This window comes from Somniosus microcephalus, chromosome 6, assembly GCF_052327205.1.
Source record: "Somniosus microcephalus isolate GS21.2 chromosome 6, FLI_Smic_1.0, whole genome shotgun sequence".
Classification (NCBI taxonomy): domain Eukaryota; kingdom Metazoa; phylum Chordata; class Chondrichthyes; order Squaliformes; family Somniosidae; genus Somniosus; species Somniosus microcephalus.
Genome location: NC_140992.1, coordinates 5,668,299 through 5,688,369, shown reverse-complemented (window position 1 = coordinate 5,688,369; position 20,071 = coordinate 5,668,299). Strand labels below are relative to the sequence as shown.

Below are 20,071 nucleotides of genomic sequence, written 5' to 3'. Positions count from 1 at the left end.
TCAGAATTGGAGGAGTGCTGAGATCTTGGAGGATTGTAGGGCTTGAGGAGCTTACAGGGATATGGAGGGGCGAGGCCATGGAGGGAAGTGGACAATAGAATGAACATTTTATAAATGAGTTGTTGCAGGATTGATAGCCAATATAGGTCTGCGAGCAGGTGTGTGATGGGTTAGTTTTGGATGACCTCAGGTTTATGGATGGTGGAAGATGGGAGAGCGGCCAGGAAATAATTGGAATTGTCAACTGTCGAGGTAACAAAGGCAAACATCCAGGTTTCAGAAGCAGATGAGCTGAGGCAGGGACTGAGACAGGTGATGTTATGTAGCTGGAGGTAGCTGGTGTTAGTGATGAAGTGGATATGTATTCGGAAGCTCATTTTGGGGTATAATGCAACACCATGGTTATGCACAGTCTGGTTCAGAATCAGACACTGGCCAAGGAGAGGGAAGGAGTAGGTGGCTATATAACGTAGTTGGTGCCGAGGACAGAGGAAAATTGCTCTGTTTTCTCAATATTTAGTTGGAGTAAACTTCTGTTCAACAGTATTGCATATCGGACAAGCATCGTGATGAATCAAAAGTGGTGCTGGTGAGTTAAAGCTGAGTGTCTTCACTTTACATGTGGAAGCTGACAATGTGTTTTTGGATGATTTCGCTGAGGGGCAGCATGTAGATCAGAAATAGGAGCGGTCTAAGGATAGATCCTTGGGGGATTCCAGAGGTAAACGGTGCAGGAGTGGGCAGATAAGCCATTGCCAGTGATTTTCTGACTGTCTGGATAGATATGAAACGAACCAGGCGAGGCAGTCTTACCCAGCTCGATGACAGAGGAGAGGCGTTGGAGGAGGATGGTGTGGTCAACCGTAACAAAGAGTGCAGAGACGTCGAGAGGGTTGAGGAGAGATAGTTTATCACGGTCCCCATCACATTAGATGTAATGTATGACTTTGATAAGAGCAGTTTCAGTACTGCATCGGGGATGAAACCTGATTGGAGGGTTTCAGGCATGGAGTTGGGAAAGAGACTGGCATGGATTTGGGAGGCGACAGCACGTTCCTGAACATTGGAGATGAAAAGGGTGTTGGAGATGAGGTGATAGTTCAAAGGATAGCCTGGTCAAGGGTGGGTTATTTCAGGAAAGGGGTGATGACAGCAAGTTTGAAGCGGAGGGGGACAGTATTTGAGGAGACGGAAGTGTTAACAGTATCAGCTAACATGGGGCATGAATGAAAGTTGGGTGGTCAGTGGTTTGGTGGGAATCGGGGTGAAGTAGCAGGAGGTCGGTTTCATGGTCAAGATGAGTTCGGGAAGGGCATGACAGGAGATAGTGGAGAAACTAGAGAACGATGGGAGTTCAAGTCTAGGGTAGTAGGGACCCTTAGTGGAAGTTTGTCTTGTTGGGCTAGGGGAAGGAAGGGCAGTGGCAGAGGAAGTTGAATGGATGATCTTAATCTTAGTGACAAAGAAGTCCATGAGCTTCTCGAACTTGTTGGAGGTAGGAATGGAGGAGGCAGACGAGACTCAAGGGCACCTAGATCTGAATGATAAATGCCGGCTGTGCCAGCGATGCCCACATCCCAAGAATGAATTAAACATAACCTGTCTGCTGATTATTTAAATCCAAGACTATTCAACATTTCACTTCGAAATTTTAAACAATGATACGAAATTCCGCTAAATGTTACTGCCCTCTTAATGCATTGTTAAGTCAAGTTGCATACTATACGCTGGCATTTGGAGTAAGTTTCCAATTATTGGAGAATTCCAGTGGGAGTCAATTGGACACGATACTTCTCTTTTAATATCCGCTTAAACAAATTATAAATTTCCATGGATCCTATAAATATACACTAGATCTAATTAAATAAAACACCACCTGTGTAATGAGAGATCGCCTCGAGCGCTGGAAAATATATTGCCTTGGTGTCACGCTGACAACACAAGTGAATAACAGATATTTTTGCGTCGGAAGCTTCAACCTCTTGTGGCATTCAGAGGGGACCAGTTTGTGTTAATTGTTCTCGATGGCACTGCGTGTTTTTCTGATAGCCAATATATAGCCTTTCACTCAAAGACAAGGATCATTCTTGAACTGTAGAACGCGGTTCAATGTTCATGATGCAACTTCATCCCTTTTGGGTGCTTTTCTTACTTAACTCGATCGAAACTTTGATTTCGACAGTTGAACGTTTGTGTAAACTTCGGGAACAGTTCAGTCCCTGAGCTTTCAAAGATGGGGACATTGTCCTGGGCGGTTTATTCTCCTTACATCTAAGAATTGCTCCGCACCATAACTCTTTCCAAACCAAACCTTCACCAGTACACTGCCTGCAGTGAGTAACAGTTATTAATCTTCAGTATTTCAGTATAGAAACAGTACGGATTGTGTTTAAAGGTCAATCAATTTGTTATCATGGGGAAAAACGGAATTTCTTTACTCAACGAAATGAACAAATACGCTGAATGGAATAATAATTTCTTTGGTCGACATGTGTTACAACATCTTAGATATTCAGTGGATTTCTTCCTTTCAATATTTTAAGAGAACCAGGAAGCCTGACCTAAAATGACGTGTTGGTGATTTTGCAAGCAATAGTGAAGAAGCATCTTCATTCAGCTCGTGGTCGGCATCCCTGAATATAATGACAAGATAAATTCACACACCAACTTATAAAAATACAAAGTTAAAAGATTTAGATTATAAATTTGGTCTTGAGTGGTAGAGAAAAACAGGAGATAGCAAATCTGCAGCATGTTTTAGACTTAGAAAAATTGAAAATTAAACCTGGGGGTGGGACGACGGTGTGGAGGGGGGAAGCTAGATTGACTTTGTGTCATAGTTCAAAACGTGTCTCTTCTTAGGCAGTCCCTCGGAACCGAGGATGACTTCCTTCCACATTAAAACTGAGTTTGCAGGTGACGGATGAGTCCATTGCGGGACCTACAGTCTCTGTCACAGGTGGGGCAGACGGTGGTTGAAGGGGCGGGTGGGTGGGGTGCTTGGGTTGACGTGTGCTCCTTGCACTGCCTGCACTTGGATTCCGCTTGCTCCCGGCGAAGAGACACGAGGTGTTCGGCGCCTTCCCGGATGCTTCTCCTCCACTTTGTGTGGTCTTGGGCCAGGGATTGCCAGGTGTCAGTGGAGATGTTACACATTTTCAAGGAGGCTTTGAGGGTGTCCTTGAAGCGTTTCCTCTGCCCACCTGTGGCTCTCTTGCCATGCCGAAGCTCCAAATAGAGCGCTTGTTCATAGAGAGTCATGTATCGGGCATGCGGACAATGTGACCCGTCCATTGGAGCTGATTGAGCATTGTCAGAGCATCGATGCTGGGGATGTTGGCCTGAGCAAGAACACTGACGTTGGTGTGCCTATCCTGCCAATGGATTTACAGGATCTTGCGGAGGCAGCGTCGGTGGTACCTCTCCAGTGCTTTGAGGTGCCTGCTGTACATGGTCCATGTCTCTGAGGCATACAGCAGGGCAGGTATCACTGCTGCCCTGTAGACCATGAGCTTAGTGCCGGGTTTGAGGTCCTGGTCTTCAAACACCCTCTTCCTCAGGCGACCGAAGGCGGCACTGGCACTCTGAAGGCGGTGTTGGACTTCGGCGTCGACGTCTGCCCTTGTTGACAGTAGGCTCCCGAGGTATCGAAAGTGGTCCACGTTTTCCAAGGCCTTGTCATGGATTTTGATAATCGGGGGGCAGCACTGTGTGGTGGGGGCAGGTTGGTAGAGGATCTATGTCTTACGGACGTTTAGTGTAAGGCCCATGCTCTCGTATGCTTCAGTGAAGGTGTTTATGATGGTTTGGAGTTCGACCGCCGAGTGAGCGCAGATGCAAGCGTCGTCTGCATACTGTAATTCGATGATCTTGGATCTGGACTGGAGGCGACGGAGGTTGAACAGTTTCCCGTTTTTTCCGTAAATTCGCTCCACTCCAGTGGGGAGCTTACTGAGGGTTGAATGGAGCATTGCAGCAAGGAAGATTGAGAAGAGCGTTGGTGGAATGACACAGCCTTGCTTGACCCCGGTTCGTATGTGAATTGCTTCTGTGTGATCGCGAATCAAATCATGTGATAGCGAATCAACAGCCTGTTTTACATGTCTCTGGATTTATTTCCATTAGCTTCAAAGGAAATAGAATGTCGGATAGCAAAATACTGCAGATGCTGGAAATCCGAAATAGCAACAGAAAATGCTGGAAAAACTCAGCAGGCCAGGCAACATCCGTGGAGAGAAATTAGAGTCAACGTTTCGGGTCAAAACCCTTTAACAAGACTAAACAGGCACAGTGAATGAAATAGATCAAGAGGCCGGGCTGGGAGAGTACAAAAGAGAAGAAGAGACATTAAGAGGTATTCAAAACGAGAAGAGATGGTAATAGGACTAGTGGAGACAAAAGACAGATCTAGGTTAGGTGTGAAATGCACTCGCAGATTGGGAGACAGCTGCCATGTGGGAGCGAGAAAAAAAAAAGAAAGGGGGGGAGGCGAAAACAAAGGTGTGGATAAAAAATGTACGTAAAAATGTAAAGGGGCCGAGGTTATGAGCTCGATATTGAGTCTGGAAGGCTGTAAAGTGCCTAATCGGAAGGTGAGGTGCTGTTCCTCGAGTTTACATTGAGCTTCCATGGAACAATGCAAGAGGCCGAGGACGGTGACGTGCAAGTGAGAATGGGGTGGTGAATTAAAATGACAGGCAACCGGAAACTCGGTGTCACCCTTACGCACTGAACGGAGGTTTTCCGCAAAGCGGTCACCCAATCTGCATTTGGTTACCCCAATGTAGAGGAGACCGCATCGTGAGCAGTGAATACAGTATACTAGATTGCAAGAAGTACAAGTAAATCGCTGTTTCATCTGGAAGGGGTGTTTGGGGCCCTGGACAGTGGGAAGGGGGGAGGTATAAGGGCATGTGTTACTTCTCCTGTGCTTGCACGGGAAGGTGCCAGGTGAAGGGGAAGGGGCGTGATAGAGGAGTGGACTAGGCTGTCTCCGTGGAAGTGGTCCCTACAGAATGCTGAAAGGGAGGGGAGGGGAAGATGCGTTTGGTGGTGGGATCACTTTGGAGGTGGCAGAAATGGCGGTGGATGATCCATTGAATGTGGAGGCTGGTGGCGTGAAAGGTGAGGACAAGGGGAACCCTATCATGGTTCTGGGAGGGAGGGGCAGGGATGAGGGCAGAAGTGCGGGAGATAGAATGGACATTGTCGAGGGCTGTGTCAACCATGGTAGAGGGGAATCCTCGGCTGAGGAAAAAGGAAGACATGTCGGAAGCACTGGTGTGGAAGGTGGCATCGTCAGAGCAGATGCGGTGGAGGTGGAGAAACTGGGAGAATGGAATAGAGTCCTTACAGGAGGCGGGGTGGGAGGAAGTGTAGGCCAGGTAGCTGTGGGAGTCAGTGGGCTTGTAATGATGTTGGTCAATAACCTATCCCCAGAGATGGAGATGGAGAAGTCGAGGAAGGGAAGGGAAGAGTCCGAGATGGACCATGTGAACGTGAGGGAAGGATGTAAATTGGAAGCAAAGTGAATGAAACTGTCTAGTTCAGGGTGAGAGCAGGAAACGGCACCAATACAGTCATCAATGTATCAGAAAAAGGGGTGAGGGAGGGGACCCAAGTAGGACTGGAACAAAGAGTGTTCCACCTATCCCACAAAAAGGCAGGCATAGCTAGGACCCATGCGGGTACCCATAGCAACACCTTTGATTTGTAGGAAATGAGTGGAGTCAAAGGAGAAGTTGTTCAATGTGAGAAAAAGTTCAGCCAGGCAGTGGAAGTTAGTGGTGGATGTGGACTGGTCGGGCCTCTGTGCAAGGAAGAAGCGGAGTGCCCTCAGGCCATCCTGGTGGGGGATGGAGGTGTAGATGGATTGTATGTCCATGGTTAAAAGGAAGTGGTAGGGGCCAGGAAACTGGAAACTGTTAAAGTGGCGGAGGGCATCCGAAGACTCACGGATGTAGGTGGGAAGAGACTGGACAAGGGGAGAAAAGATAGAGTCGAGATAGGAAGAGATAAGTTCCGTGGGGCAAGAACAGGCTGAAACGATGGCTCTACCAGGGCAGTCCTGTTTGTGGATCTTGGGAAGGAGGTAGAAGCGGGCTGTGCAGGGTTGGGGAACTATGCGGTTGGTGGCCGTGGGGGGAAGATCTCCAGAGGAGATGAGGTCAGTGACAATCTTGGAAACGGTGGTTTGATGTTCGGTAGTGGGGTCATGGTCCAGGTGGAGGTAGGAGGAGGTGTCGGAGAGTTGGCATTCAGCTTCCACTAGGTAGAGGTCAGTTCGCCAAACAACAACAGACCACCCTTGTCAGCAGGTTTAATAACAATGTCAGGGTTGGATCTAAGAGAATGGAGTGCTGCAAGTTCAGAGGGAGGTAGGTTGGAGTGAGTGAGGGGAGCAGAGCAATGGAGGCGGCCGATGTCATGGCGGCAGTTAGCGATGAAAAGATCTAGAGAGGGTAAGAGGCTGGGGGAGGGGTCCAGGTAGAACGGGAATTCTGAAAGCGGGAGAAAGGGTTAATCGTGCGGGGGGAAGAAATAGAATGTCAATGGGAATAAAGCTCTGGAGAGATGTAAAACGGGCTGCCGATTCGCTATCATCCATTTTACGCTATCAAATAAAGTCAAGATCTACCTCTATGTGTTCAGAAGAGTGAATATGGATAAAACTGAGTAATTAATTTTGCAGAAGATTCATCCATCTTGGAAGCTGCCTTGTTCTTAAATGAATTAATAATGAAAGTATTAATATCATTTTTATAATCTATGACCCAACAGCAGCAAATTATTTTCTTGCATAAATGACATTGTAACCAGCAAGAAACTATTGCCAAATACCTTGATTTGATTGTCTAACAACCACAATGCTATTATAAGACGGTTATTATAACATGGAGCTCTTTACCATAGCTGTCTACTGAGCGACAGGCACAAGAGCATTAAAAGAAGAATTGTGTATGTTCTTGAAGCAGAAATACATCAACGGCCACGGGTATAAATATAAGAATTCGACAGTCAGTCACCGGGATAGGCTCAGAGAGTTGTTGTGTTTTACTTTGAAATAGCCTAGATAGCAAGGAAATAGGACGAAGAACATTACAACGATGAAAAAGAATAGACCCGATCCAAATGGAATACCTATTTGCTAGGTCCAGGGGCTATAAATTATGTAAGCAATCGAACTTCGTTAGATGTCAGGAGATTCTTTTTTCGCAACCATCGACCTCTGGAAAAGGTTACCGGGGTGTTAAATGTCATAGGCTGAAAGTACTTAAAATGGAACTTAGTCGCCGGGAATGTCAAAGATCTCTACATATAGAAATTAAGTTTTTCATTGGGGGTTGTCTCACTCCGTTACCTTGAGGGCCTGAATCGTGTTTGAGCAGCTTTAGTAGTCGGAGAGAGATTTACCACAGTTTTTCTTCCTTAAATTGACTCAAGCTTTTCTCCCTTATTTTATGCTTGCACAGATGTGGGTGGGTTAGTGGGGGAGCATGCTGAGTATACTTTATAGCGTGCCAGGATGGGACAAATTCGAAGAACCATGAGATATTTTACTGTCCTTCCTTCCTGTTGCTGTGATTATACTGGAAGCTTCAGTTATAGAGTTAGCATTGTGATGTAAATACTATTATTCTGTCGCTCTAAGGAGAATGCGTTTTGAAAAAATCATTACTGAAATAACATAGATCTGTAAAATTATAAGATTCTTTTTAAACATTATTTGAAATGTTCATAACCAGTAACACGAGAAATTGGTAACTAATCATTCGTGTATGTGATAGTTTCAGCCAGAGGGGGATGCGCTTAGCCCAAACGATGGTCTTTTCCATAGAAGAAATAAACAGGAAGGAAGAGCTGCTTCCGAACATAACTCTAGGTTATAAGATCTTCGACAGTTGTGGCGCACCTTCTCGGGCACTTAAAGGAGCTCTCAAGTTACTTAACAAACAGGATGAAACCGTTTCCAATGACGCATGTGCTGAATTTCCATCCATACCGGTCATTGTTGGAGATGGAGGATCATCGCAATCTGTTGCAGTTTCAAGAGTTGTGGCCCCTTTCAGCGTTGGCATGATAAGATGAACATTATTTTGGTGTAGGGCTAAGAATGCTTCTGCTGCGTATGGGAATGAAATCCTAACAGCTTTCATGCAGCTTTCTGCTATTGCATATTACTATCCAATTGGAGGAAAATGTTGTTAGAGCATAAAGGGCAGATTTTCTTTGATGGATATGCGTAGCAACATGGCAAATACATCCTTGAAGCTTTTCTTGGATTGGTGGGAATGAAATCCGTCTTGGCCAGTAACGCAAACCGATCAATAATCAATTGGAAGCCTAGTTAACACATAGTCCCATTTACTTATCCATTGAAGTCGTTAGGAAGGAAATTCCGGCGGGATATCACACGTAACGCTTGTTATCAGCCCCTGCTGAAGTTGAATTTCACATCCCCAATGCCTTTTTACGCGATGTCGCTGGAAACACCAAGCAAGGAATTCTTCACCAAATTATTTGCCATTTCACTATGCATAGCGACCATAGGAATTACTATCGTGTAGTATTTTATATTGATAGTGGCTATTTAAGTAGAATGTGTACTCACAGAGCACATCGAGTTACATCTACTCTACAGCACAGAAATACGCCATTAGGCACAACTAGATTATGCCGGCATTTATGCTCCACATGAGCCTCCTCCCATACCTCTTCATTAAACATATCAGTATGCCGTTCCATTCATTTCACCCTCATATGCTTATCTAGCTTACCCTTAAATGCATCTACGCTATTCACCTCAAGAAATGCCTGTCATACCGCATTTAGAGTTTAGAAAAATGAGAGGTGGACTAATTGAAACACATAAAATTCTTACAGGGCTTGACAGGGTTAAGGCTGAGAAAATGTTTCCCCTGGGTGGGGAATCTAGAACATGGTGCCACAGTCTCAGCATAAGGGGTCAGCCATTTAAGGACTGAGATGAGGAGACATTTTTTCACTCAAATGGTTGTGAATCCTTTGAATTCTCTACCCCAGAGAGCTGTGGATGCTCAGTCGTTGAGTATGTTCAAGACAGAGGTCGATAATTTTTTGGGAATTAAGGGATATGGGGATAGTGCAGGAAGTTGAGGTTGGAGTTGAGGTAGAAGTTCAGCCATGATCTTGTTGAATGGCGGAGCAGGCTCAAAGGGCCAACTAGCCTACTTCATCTCCTATTTCTTACGTTCTTATGTTCCACATTCTTACCATAATTTAGGAAAATTAATGTCTTCTGAATTCTCTATTGGATTTAATAGCTATAATCTTATATTTATGATCTCTAGCTTTGATCTCCCCATAAGTGGAAACATTTTTTCCACCTCTACCCTATCAAAACCTTTCATTATCTTAAAGACCTCGATTGGGTCACCCCTCAGCCTTCTCTAGGCTAGAGAAAAGAGTCCCAGTCTGTTCAGTGTTCCCTAATAATTTCAATCTCTTAGTTCTGGTATCATCCGTGTGAATCTGTTTTGCAACTATTCCAACGCCTTTATATCCTTTTTATAATAGAGTCCACAACTGTGCACAGTCCACCAGGTGTCGTCTACCCAAGTTTAACATGTCTTCCCTGCTTTTCAATTCCATCCTCCAGAAATGCCCCCCAGTGTTTGGTTTGCTTTGTATGGCCTTATTAACCTGCATCGCTACTTTTAGTGATTTGTGTATCTATACCAGTAGATTCTTTTGCTCTTCTATCTCATTTAGACTCTTATTTTCCACACAAAATGTGCACTCCTTATTCAGCCTACGAAAAATGCGCCAGCTCATATTTATCTATATTGAAATTAATTTGCCAATTACACGCCCATTCTGCAAGTTTATTAATATCTTCTTGTATTTTATCGCATTCATCCTCTGTATTAATTAGGTCCCTTCCCCTCCAAATTTGGTGTAGTCCGCAAATTTATAAAAAGTGCTGCCGATTCCCGAGTGCAAATCGTTAATGTAAATGGTGAGCAACAGTGGTCCCAATACCGACCCCTATAGAACACTACTACCCACATTTTGTCAATCTGAGTAGCCGCTCTGAATCCCTCCTCTCTGTTTTGTGTTTTGCAGCTAGCTTGCTATTCATTCTGCTACTTGTCCCCTGAATCCACATTAGTCATGAGTTTAATATGTAGTCCCTTATAAAAGCGTTTTGAAAATCCAAATATATTACATCTACGGCATTGCCATTCTCCTCTTCATCTGGTACTTCTTCAAATGATTCAATAAGGTTGGTCAAGCATAACCTACCCATTGAGATCCGTGTTCACTAATCCTTGTCATAATTTCCGTTTCTAGATATTTTTCTATTACATATTTGAGTAAGATTTCATTATCTTTTGTACCACTGACGTTGTGCTAACTGGTCTATAGTTCCATTGACTTGTTCTATCTCTCTTTATAAATATAGGAATAGCATTAGCTGTTCACCTGTCCCGTGGCATTATTCCCTTTTCTAATAAATTGTTATACATATATATATGTGTGTAATAATGCTTCAGCTACCTCTTCCCTAACTTATTTTAATATGCACCAATGCAATCCATCCGGACCAGCGGTTTTATCGTCCCTAAGTTCGATTACTTTATCAATTATCTCCCCGTTTCCACCTTAAATGTCTTTACATTTTTGTCATTTCTTCTAATGTTACACGTACCCCAATGTTATGCAATCGAATTGTATGAAGGCAAAGTTCGCAACTGACTGTATGCTTAACATTAAACTTCAAAAGCTGAGCCGATTTACCTCACCATTTTTGGAAGTGACATCCATAATACTATTTGTGTACTAAGTAGATGACAAATTATGAATATACCTGAAAGATACATGTGCTTGTAAAGAAACATAAAGCACGTTAACGTGCCTTATAAAGCACTAAATATGGAGATACCAATGTGTCTTAATACAAAGGCTTCTAATTGTCCTATGTAATGTACAAAATGAAGTTAATTTAATATAAGTGGAACAAATAATATCCAGTGATTCTGAAGGCTGATTTATGCACCTGGAAACATTGGGACCTCTTTTGATGGACGTGTCTGCTGTGTGAAGTTCCTTCAAAATTGATGTATTTGATGACGTTGCTATCTAAGTTACATTTATTGAAACATTGTAAATATTTGAAACTTAGAGATCAATAAGAGTAATAGTGTAGAACAGAAACAGGTGTGTTTTAATCAGGGACTTGTACCACGAGGGAGCCATCCCACACTTTTAAAAAGTGGAACCAATGGGTCCCAGACATCTATGGACGTTTTACCCTATAGAAACATATACAGTCGATGTATTAAAGAAAAGCCATTAGGGTACCTTTGCATACTGACTTTCTATAACTCTGGTACTTTTGATGATTTTCTCACTTGCATATCTGTTTATCGATTTGCTTTACAGGTCAGTTACTTTTCTTCCTGTATCTGTCTGAGTGATAAACGCGAGTTCCCAACATTTTTCAGAACAATTCCCAGCGATGCCTTTCAAATCAAAGCACTTATCAGTCTTGTGCAGTATTTTAAATGGAATTGGATTGGAGTCGTGGCACAAGACAATGATTATGGTCGATTTGGAATGATGGCATTTATTGAAGAGGTTGCCAAGTTTGAAACCTGCATTGCGTTTATTGAATTCATCTCCCCTGTTCGTACTGCAGGAAGATGGCCACAAGTAGTGGCGACTATTAGAAAATCGTCTGCTAAGGTGATCATAATATTCTGTGCCGAGAGGTTTACGATTGCGTTGGTAAAAGAACTGAGGCATCAAAATATTACGGACATCCAGCTGATAGCGAGTGAAGCCTGGGTCACCTCAATCCAACTGTGGACAGAGGAAACTCGGGAAATACTGTCTGGAACAATTGGGTTTGGAATTAGAAAAGTGGAAATTGCGGGACTGAGGGAGTTTCTGGTCAAACTTCACCATTCCACAGCGCCAGACAATCCGTTTGTAGAAGAACTCCGGCGGGACGTTTTCGGCTGTAGCGTCAAAATCTCAAATCAGACTCTGGGAGAAAAGTCATCACCGTCTCCATACAAACCGTGCACAGGTTCAGAGAGCTTGGAGACAACTGAGGCTACATATACGGATGTGTCGGAGTTAAGGGGTTCCTACAATGTTTACAAAGCTGTATACGCTGTAGCTGATGCCCTTCATAATCTGCAATTGTGTGAAAATGGGAAGGGCCCGTTTGCCAACGAAACATGTGGAGACAAGTCAAATATTGTGCCTTGGCAGGTAGGACAATATTGATATTTCATCTTCATGCTAAATAGACAACTTGAAAATGGACAATAACGGAAAAGCAAAACAGCGGTACGGCCTATTATACAATCTACTCAATATTCAGTTCCACTGATCTAAATAGAACTGAATAATAGGCGTTTTGTAAAATGGTAGGCAAATGCGATTCCGCTTGTTTTTCGGGGATTAAATTTGGTTTGTGCAGGGAAGCAAAATGGGCGTTATTGCATCTTCCCTTCGGTATACGCCTAGCCCTATATTTATTGAAGTATCCCCACCGAAGTCGAAATTGGCCTTCATATGTAATTAAATAACTTTGTGTCTGAGTATTGTTAATGACAGATCTAATACTGCAAACATGCATTAACTAGTTGAAAAAAACTTACCAGCTCAGATATGTGAATCTAAAGATTTCTACTGAACAAACATAATGGGGGAAAAATTCAGTATCATATCGTTTGGGGCGCCATTATCAGTCGTGCACAAAGTTTAGTGCCTGGTGCAAATTATCGCCTCCAACAGCAAACTTGGCTTTTATCGCCCCTGGAGGTGATTGAAGCACTAAATCAGGCGCTTCACACCTGTCTTAAGGCGCAAAGGCCAAGGAGAGAGGCGTTACCTCAGAGCACTGGCGAAGCAAGGAAGGACAAATCAAAATGAACCTGCAAACTGCTGCTCAGTACCCAAAACTCCTTCACACGGCGTTGAATCTCTCCAGAAGTCACTCTCTCTCTCTCTCTCTCAGAATGCGTGGTGCAAAAATGTATCCAGCAAAAAAAGGCAGGAAGCGGTCGCCTTTAAATAGCGCTCCCCTAGTCCCTTTCTGACAACATAACGCTCCCCTCAACCTGTAGTTGCTAGCGGCAGGCAGTAAGGCAGGGAGTGCCACTCAATATCATGTCCAGGGTGCTAACGGGGCGTTGCGCACTCGACTGACATCACGATCTGCTGGTGCAGCAGATCATGGCGGTAGTGTTTAGCACCATCGCAAAATGTCTAGTTAATTTCGCGAGGAGCACAAACATCGCCGCGCCTGGGTGCTAGTTGCTTTGCACCCCAATTGGCGCCCTCTTAAGGTGCTAACGCGAGGTGCAAACAATTAAATTTTTCCCCCATATTGTCGGTGAATAAAAATATTACTAACTTTGTGAGATTTTTACAGGTCAACCATGATCTAATTGAAAGGTCAACTCCTGTTCCTTCCTACCTGAGCTATTTGCACATTTTCTAAATGCAATTCCATCATCTTTTAAAGCTTTTGAACTACATAAAGGAGGTGAAATTTATCAATAACTTTGGAGAAGAAGTAAGCTTTGATAATAACGGAGATCCCGTCGCTTCATATGATCTGATAAACTGGCAAAAGGAAGCGGATGGGACTGTTCAGTTTGTTGAAGTTGGTTATTACGATGCAGCATTGCCGGCTGGAAAGGAACTTATGTTGGATGAAAATGGAATCATTTGGCATACAGAAGGCAACACAGTAAGGACTGTTTTCTATATATTACACCTTTTGAACTTTACTCTCAGATATTTATGCATATTTTTTCTTATTAAATGGCTCCATTTAAAAGAAATCAATCCCGAATGTGAGTATCTCTGGCAAGGCTGGCATTTATTGCACATTCCTAGTTTCCTTGAGAAAGTTGTTGTGGACCTTCTTCTTCAATCGCTGGTAGCGATTTGATACAACTGAATGACTTGCTGGGCTAGTTCAGAGGATAGTTAAGAGTCAACCGCCTTGGTGCGGGACTGGAGTCATCCATACGCCATCGCGGCTAAGGCTTCCTTCCCTGCAGGATATTAGTGAACCAGTTAGGGTTTTAACGACAATTCGTCAGCTTATAGTCACTTTTACTGGTAGAGTTACTCTTTCCGCAGGCACCAGTGTGTAGTGAAAACTGTCGTGCAGGGACAAGAAAAGCATCTCTAAAAGGCCAACCGATTTGCTGCTTTGATTGTGTATCGTGCGCTGAAGGAACGATTAGTAATCAAACAGGTATTGCTTGCAACGCTGTTCGTTGTTATTTCACGTTACAGTGCCAATCCTATAACAAGCTGTATAATAACGTCATATTCCAAATGTGCAGTCATTATATACAGTTGCCGACACAAAGCATAACAGCAAGACACCTTTAAATAGTAAGAGAAAAGTCAGAGAAGAGGTCAGAAGTATAAAAAATGCAACCGGACTGGATGCTGAGGATCAGCACAAAATAGATATTCTGACTGCTTACTTTCTCTAACCAGTCACACGGGAAGATATGTTCAATATGCTCTCCCTGGCGTTAGCCACGCTGAATTAAAGACTTTGATAGGAGTAAGACAAAAGTCATACACTGGCTTAAAGGATTGAAAACAAAGGAATCTTCAGGAACACATGTTACTTATTACCTACTATTGAGAGAGATTTTCTTGAAGATTCGTGAGGTAGTGGCAATCATGAAGGAGTTACTGGACACTGGAGAAGTAACAATATGTTGAAAACTTAAAAAATCTGGTACCCATAATCAAAAAAGTTAACCAAACAAACACAAGCCACTATTGACCCATTGGGTGATATTGGTCTTCAGCGGTAGCATGAAACGGGCAATAGCAAATCGGCTGGCCCTTTTACACTATGCCAGTTTCACACGACCACTAAAGGCCAATTTCAACTCCCATTATTCTTATTTATTCAAAATCCGTGTAAGTATTTGAATGAATTATCATGACTAAACTTGTGAATTAGCTGTTTGCAAAAGTATAGTAAATAAGACTCAGCTTGGCGTTTGAAGAGAAAGATACAGCTTCACTAATCTCGTAGACTTCTTTGAGGAAGTGGCAACCCTAGTGCACCGTGGGCACCTTGCTACATGGTCTCCCTAGATTTTCAAAAATGCATTGAGACAAAGTCTGATATGAAAGGGTGCTGATCCAGCGTAAAACTGTTGAGTTTCAGGTTGCATTTTGAAAAAGTGTACGAAACTAGCTGATGGGCAGAAAACAATGGGTCCTTGTTAGAGAAACAATATCAAGGGGGAGGAGGTTTCGATAGATATCCCTAATGACGCACTGTTAGGGCACAAACTTTGTATAGTTTACGTCAAGTAATTAAATTCAGAAACTCTATGCAAATTTCTCATACCAGGAGCTGGTACCAAGCACCACAGAATAAGTGGGCTGCAGTATTTATTTTGGTAGAACAATGGTAAAAATAAAACCGTGCTGACTAATGTAAAGTGTTGCACTGAGGAAGGAAAATTGGGCACTACATGTTTCCACGAGTGATATTGAAAAAGCTACGGAAGAGGTTGAAAGGGACTTAGAGGGAGATGTTCAACTTGCTGCCGATTGACGTCAATGAAAAATAAATTGATGCGGTTCAATACTGGGCAACCGATCTACAATGCCTGTTTACCTTGGGTAGCAAGTCGAAAATCTAATCCAGAAAACTTTAGTAGCCTCTGCACTTAACAAGTTACATTATGTAGAACAGCTATAAACAAAGCCAGTAGAATTCCGGACTTCAAAGGCTAAACAGTAAATGTAAGTCTGAGGAAGCCCTCGTCCAAGAACGGAGTAGACTTTAAATCCATCCTGTACAGTTGCGCAAAACTCGCCAGCCATTTTTTGACTTCGATTAATTTTGTTTTCCCTTGATGCGAATGGAAAAATAAAATCGGGTGTAGTGCAACTCAGGCTGCCGATTCGCTATCACCAGTCCAAGATGACTGTGTACCCAAGCGTTCTGTTCAGACTATGCTTTGGGACCTCTAATTAATTCTGATTCCCAAAAAACAAAGTTCACATCCAGATACTGCAGCAGCGCAGGAAGAAGACTGAGCAGATTGAGTCCAAGCAGGTGCATTTCCGCGCGGGTCCACCCACTTAACCAATGTAACTTCGGCGGAAGAGCGACGGCAGCCCCGGAGAAACAGCGCAAACTCCATTTATTCGTTCCTGGGATGTGGGCGTCGCTGGCAAGGCCAGCATTTATTGCCCATCCCTAATTGCCCTTGAGAAGGTGGTGGTGAGCTGCCTTCTTGAACCACTGCAGTCCGTGTGGTGAAGGTACTCCCAGAGTGCTATTAGGGAGGGAGATCCACGATTTTGACCCAGCGACGATAAAGGAATGGCGGTATACTTCCAAGTCAAGATGGTCTTGGACTTGGAGGGTACTTTTGAGGTGGTGGTGTACCCTTGCCCTGCTGCCCTTGTCCTCCTAGGTGGAAGAGGTCGCGGGTTTGGGAAATGCTGCCAAAGAAGCCTTGGCCAGTTGCTGCAGTGCATCTTGTAGATGACACACACTGCAGCCATGGTACGATGGTGGTGGAGGGAGTGAATGTTTACGGTGGTGGATGGGGGGGCCAATCAAGTGGGCTGCTTTGTCCTGGATGGTGTCAAGCTTCTTGAATGTTGTTGGAGCTGCACTCATCCAGACAAATGGAGAATATTCCATCACACTCCTGACTTGTGCCTTGTAGATGATGGAAAGGCTTGGGGGATTAAGGAGGTCAGACACTCGCCACCATATACCTAGCCTCTGACATGCTTTTGTTGCCACAATAATTATGTGGCTCATCCAGTTAATTTCCTGCTCAATGTTCACCCCCAGGATGTTGATGGTGGGCGATTCGGCGATGGCAATGCCGTTGAATGTCAAGGGGCGGTAGTTAGAATCTCGCTAAGACTTGGGCTTCCATGGTTGTTCCACTGAGCAACTGGAGGAACTTGGGGGTAGATTTTCAAATTGTTACCCCGAGTACAATTGGCCTTGTGGATTGGCCACCGTTATAAAAGCTGCCTAATTTTGACTTCCATTGTGGAAAATAAAATAGGGTATTTAAAAAATATCAGCCTAGAAAGGAGATATCTAGGATGTGATCTTATAGCAGGAAATAATGTTGTCAAATATAAATCTGGAATATTAAATTAAATCAAATTGCCAGTGTAAGATACGGGCACACATGATAAAACTAGCTAAATTAAATTTATGACTGATAGCAGGTACTTGCTCAAATAGAAAGTGATCGGCACTTGGATTAAATATTCAGTAAGAGAGCGAAGCAAAAACCCTGCAATAATTTAATAAAAAACTAAAATGAAGAGATTGAAATGTCTTTATGGATGGATAAATGAAACCAAATGGCCTTCCTGGTCCGCTAATTGTCTTGTGAAAACTGTCATGTAACATTTTTGCTGCGTTGTCCAAAAAATACAGTTAATAATATTATTTATTTCCACTGCAGATTCGATAGAGTGTTTCATCTGTCCGTTAGAACAATGGTCCAATGACCAAAGAGATCAATGCATTCCGAAAGAAATTGAGTTCCTCTCCTTTCATGACAGCATGGGAATAACACTCACGGCGATTTCACTGTTTGCAGCTTGTACCCTAGGAGCAGTTGCAGCTGTTTTCTTATATTTCATAAACACTCCCATTGTAAGGGCCAACAATTCGGAACTAAGTTTCCTTCTACTATTCTCATTAATACTGTGCTTTCTGTGCTCCATTGTATTCATTGGACAACCATCGCCATGGTCATGTATGGTCCGTCACACCGTGTTTGGAGTTAGCTTTGTTCTGTGCATTTCCTGTATTCTTAGTAAAACTCTGCTAGTTCTAATGGCATTTAAAGCAACCCTGCCGGCAAGTAATGTGATGAAATGGTTTGGTCCCACTCAACAAAGATCAATTGTCTTTCTCTGTACATTGATTCAAATTATAATATGTGTGGTCTGGTTGGTGACGTCTCCCCCACACCCAGCAAAAAACATCAAGTATCAAAGTGCAAAGATTATCCTTGAGTGTGATGTGGGCTCCACAGTTGCTTTCTCCTGTGTGTTAGCTTATATCGGGCTCTTCGCTTGTATGTGTTTTATTTTAGCTTTCTTGGCCCGAGCGTTACCGGACAAGTTCAATGACGCTATATTTATAACCTTCAGCATGCTCATCTTTTTTGCAGTTTGGGTAACTTTTATCCCCGCTTATGTGAGCACTCCCGGAAAATACACGGTCGCTGTGGAAATAGTTGCAATTTTAGCATCGAGCTTTGGTCTGCTGAGCTGTATCTTTGCTCCAAAATGTTACATTATCTTGTTAAAACCAGAAGAGAACACCAAAAAACTCTTGATGAATAAAGCCAATGCAAATAAATTACTTATATAACATAACCTATTCAATGCCTATTAAAGCTGCTGTTCTTTAAGTCATTGCTACCGTTTACAGTTAAGTACTACTGTCATTGTTGCAATATTTTTTTTAAGAAAAAACATTCTGCTCCAGTTTTCGGCTCACATCATAACAAAGCACAGAATGTTTCTGGAACATGATTGCTGTGGTCAGCTTCCATTTACTTAATGGCACAAGTGTCCAACCTTCAGGTGTTATTTTCCACTTCACCACCTGTTGTTAGCGTGGAGGCGCAGATCAGAGACGTCAGATTGAGAGTGCAGTGGAGATATAATGTGACAGGCGACCGGAAGCTCGGGGGAATGAACGGAGGTACTCTGCAAAGCGGTCACCCAATCTGCGTTTGGCCTCCCCAATGTAGGGGAGACCGCATTGCGAGCAGCAAATACAGTATACTAAATTGCTAGTAGCACAAGTAAATCGCTGTTTCACCTGGAAGGAGTATTTGGGGCCCTGGACAGTGGGAAGAGAGGAGGTAAAAGTGCAGGTGATGCATCTCCTGCACTTGCACGTGATGGTGCCGTGGGAAGGGGAAGATGTGTTGGCGGTGATTGAGGAGCGAACCAGGGCATTGTGGAGGGGGTGCTGAAAGTGGATAGGAGGGGAAGATGTGTTTGGTGTGGGATCACGCTGGAGGTGCCAGAAATGGCAGAGGATGATACATTGAATATGTAGGCAGGTACAGTGAAAAGTGAGGACAAGTGGAACCATATCATGGCTCGAGGAGGGAGGGGAACTGGTGAGAGCAGAAGTGCGGGAAATAGAATGGACAATATCGAGGGCCATGTCATCCGCGGTAGAGGGGAATCCTCGGTTGAGGAAAAAGGAAAACATATCAGAAGCACTAGGATGGAAGGTGGCATCGTCAGCGCAGATGCAATGGAGACAGGGAAACTAGGAAAATGTAATAGTGCACGTACAGGAAGCGGGGTGGGAGGAAGTGTAGTCCAGGTAGCTATGGGAGTCAGTCGGCTTATAATGAATTTTTGGCAATAGCCTATCCCCAGAAATGGAGAATGAAAATTCGAGAATGGGAAGGGAAGAGTCGGAGATTAACCATGTGAAGGTGAGTGAAGGGTAGAATTTGGAAACCAGGTGAATGAAATTTGCTAGTTCAGGGTGAGAGCAGGAAATGGCCCTTATAAAGTTATCAATGTACCGGAAAAAATGTGAGGGAGGGGACATGAATAGGACAGGAACAGAGAATGTTCCACATATCCTACAAAAAAGCAGGCATAGCTAGGATCCATGCGGGTTCCCAAAGCAGCACCTTTAATTTGTATGAAGTGAGTGGAGTCAAAGGAGAAATAACAACAGAAAATGCTGGATATACTCCGCAGGCCAAGTAGCATCCGTGGAGAGAGCAACAGAGTTAATGTTTCATCAGAACTGGAAAAAATTTGAGATGTAACAGTTATTAAGCAGGTGCAGAGGCAGGGTAAGGGGGGCGGTGAGTGGAGGAAAGAACAAAATGGACGGTCTGTGCTTGGGTGGAAGGCGGGAGAGATTAAATGTTGCAAATGGAGATGGCACAATCATCAACAGTTGCCATGTGAATAAATAGGGGCAGGCGTTATAGCCTGAAATTGTTGAACTCAATGTTGAGTCCAGAAGGCTGTACAGTGCCTA

The 20,071-nt window shown here is 43.6% G+C and overlaps 1 protein-coding gene across 1 annotated transcript; it reads left to right on the top strand.

Moving 5' to 3' along the window:
• The first annotated feature begins 7,821 nt into the window (after positions 1–7,821).
• On the top strand, positions 7,822–18,418 carry LOC147115395 (extracellular calcium-sensing receptor-like). The gene is made up of 5 exons (XM_085989572.1): positions 7,822–8,070; positions 11,425–12,261; positions 13,523–13,759; positions 14,149–14,266; positions 17,499–18,418. Exons 1-5 carry the CDS (start codon positions 7,822–7,824, stop codon positions 18,416–18,418), a joined length of 2,361 nt encoding a protein of 786 aa, XP_085845698.1.
• Positions 18,419–20,071: the final 1,653 nt, after the last annotated feature.

Coding starts and splice junctions, on each gene's coding strand:
- LOC147115395 (XM_085989572.1), top strand. CDS start 7,822: ATGGTCTTTTCCATAGAAGAAATAAACAGGAAGGAAGAGCTGCTTCCG. Junction 8,071..11,424: donor GAGTTGTGGCCCCTTTCAGC/GTTGGCATGATA, acceptor TTTGCTTTACAG/GTCAGTTACTTTTCTTCCTG. Junction 12,262..13,522: donor CAAATATTGTGCCTTGGCAG/GTAGGACAATAT, acceptor CATCTTTTAAAG/CTTTTGAACTACATAAAGGA.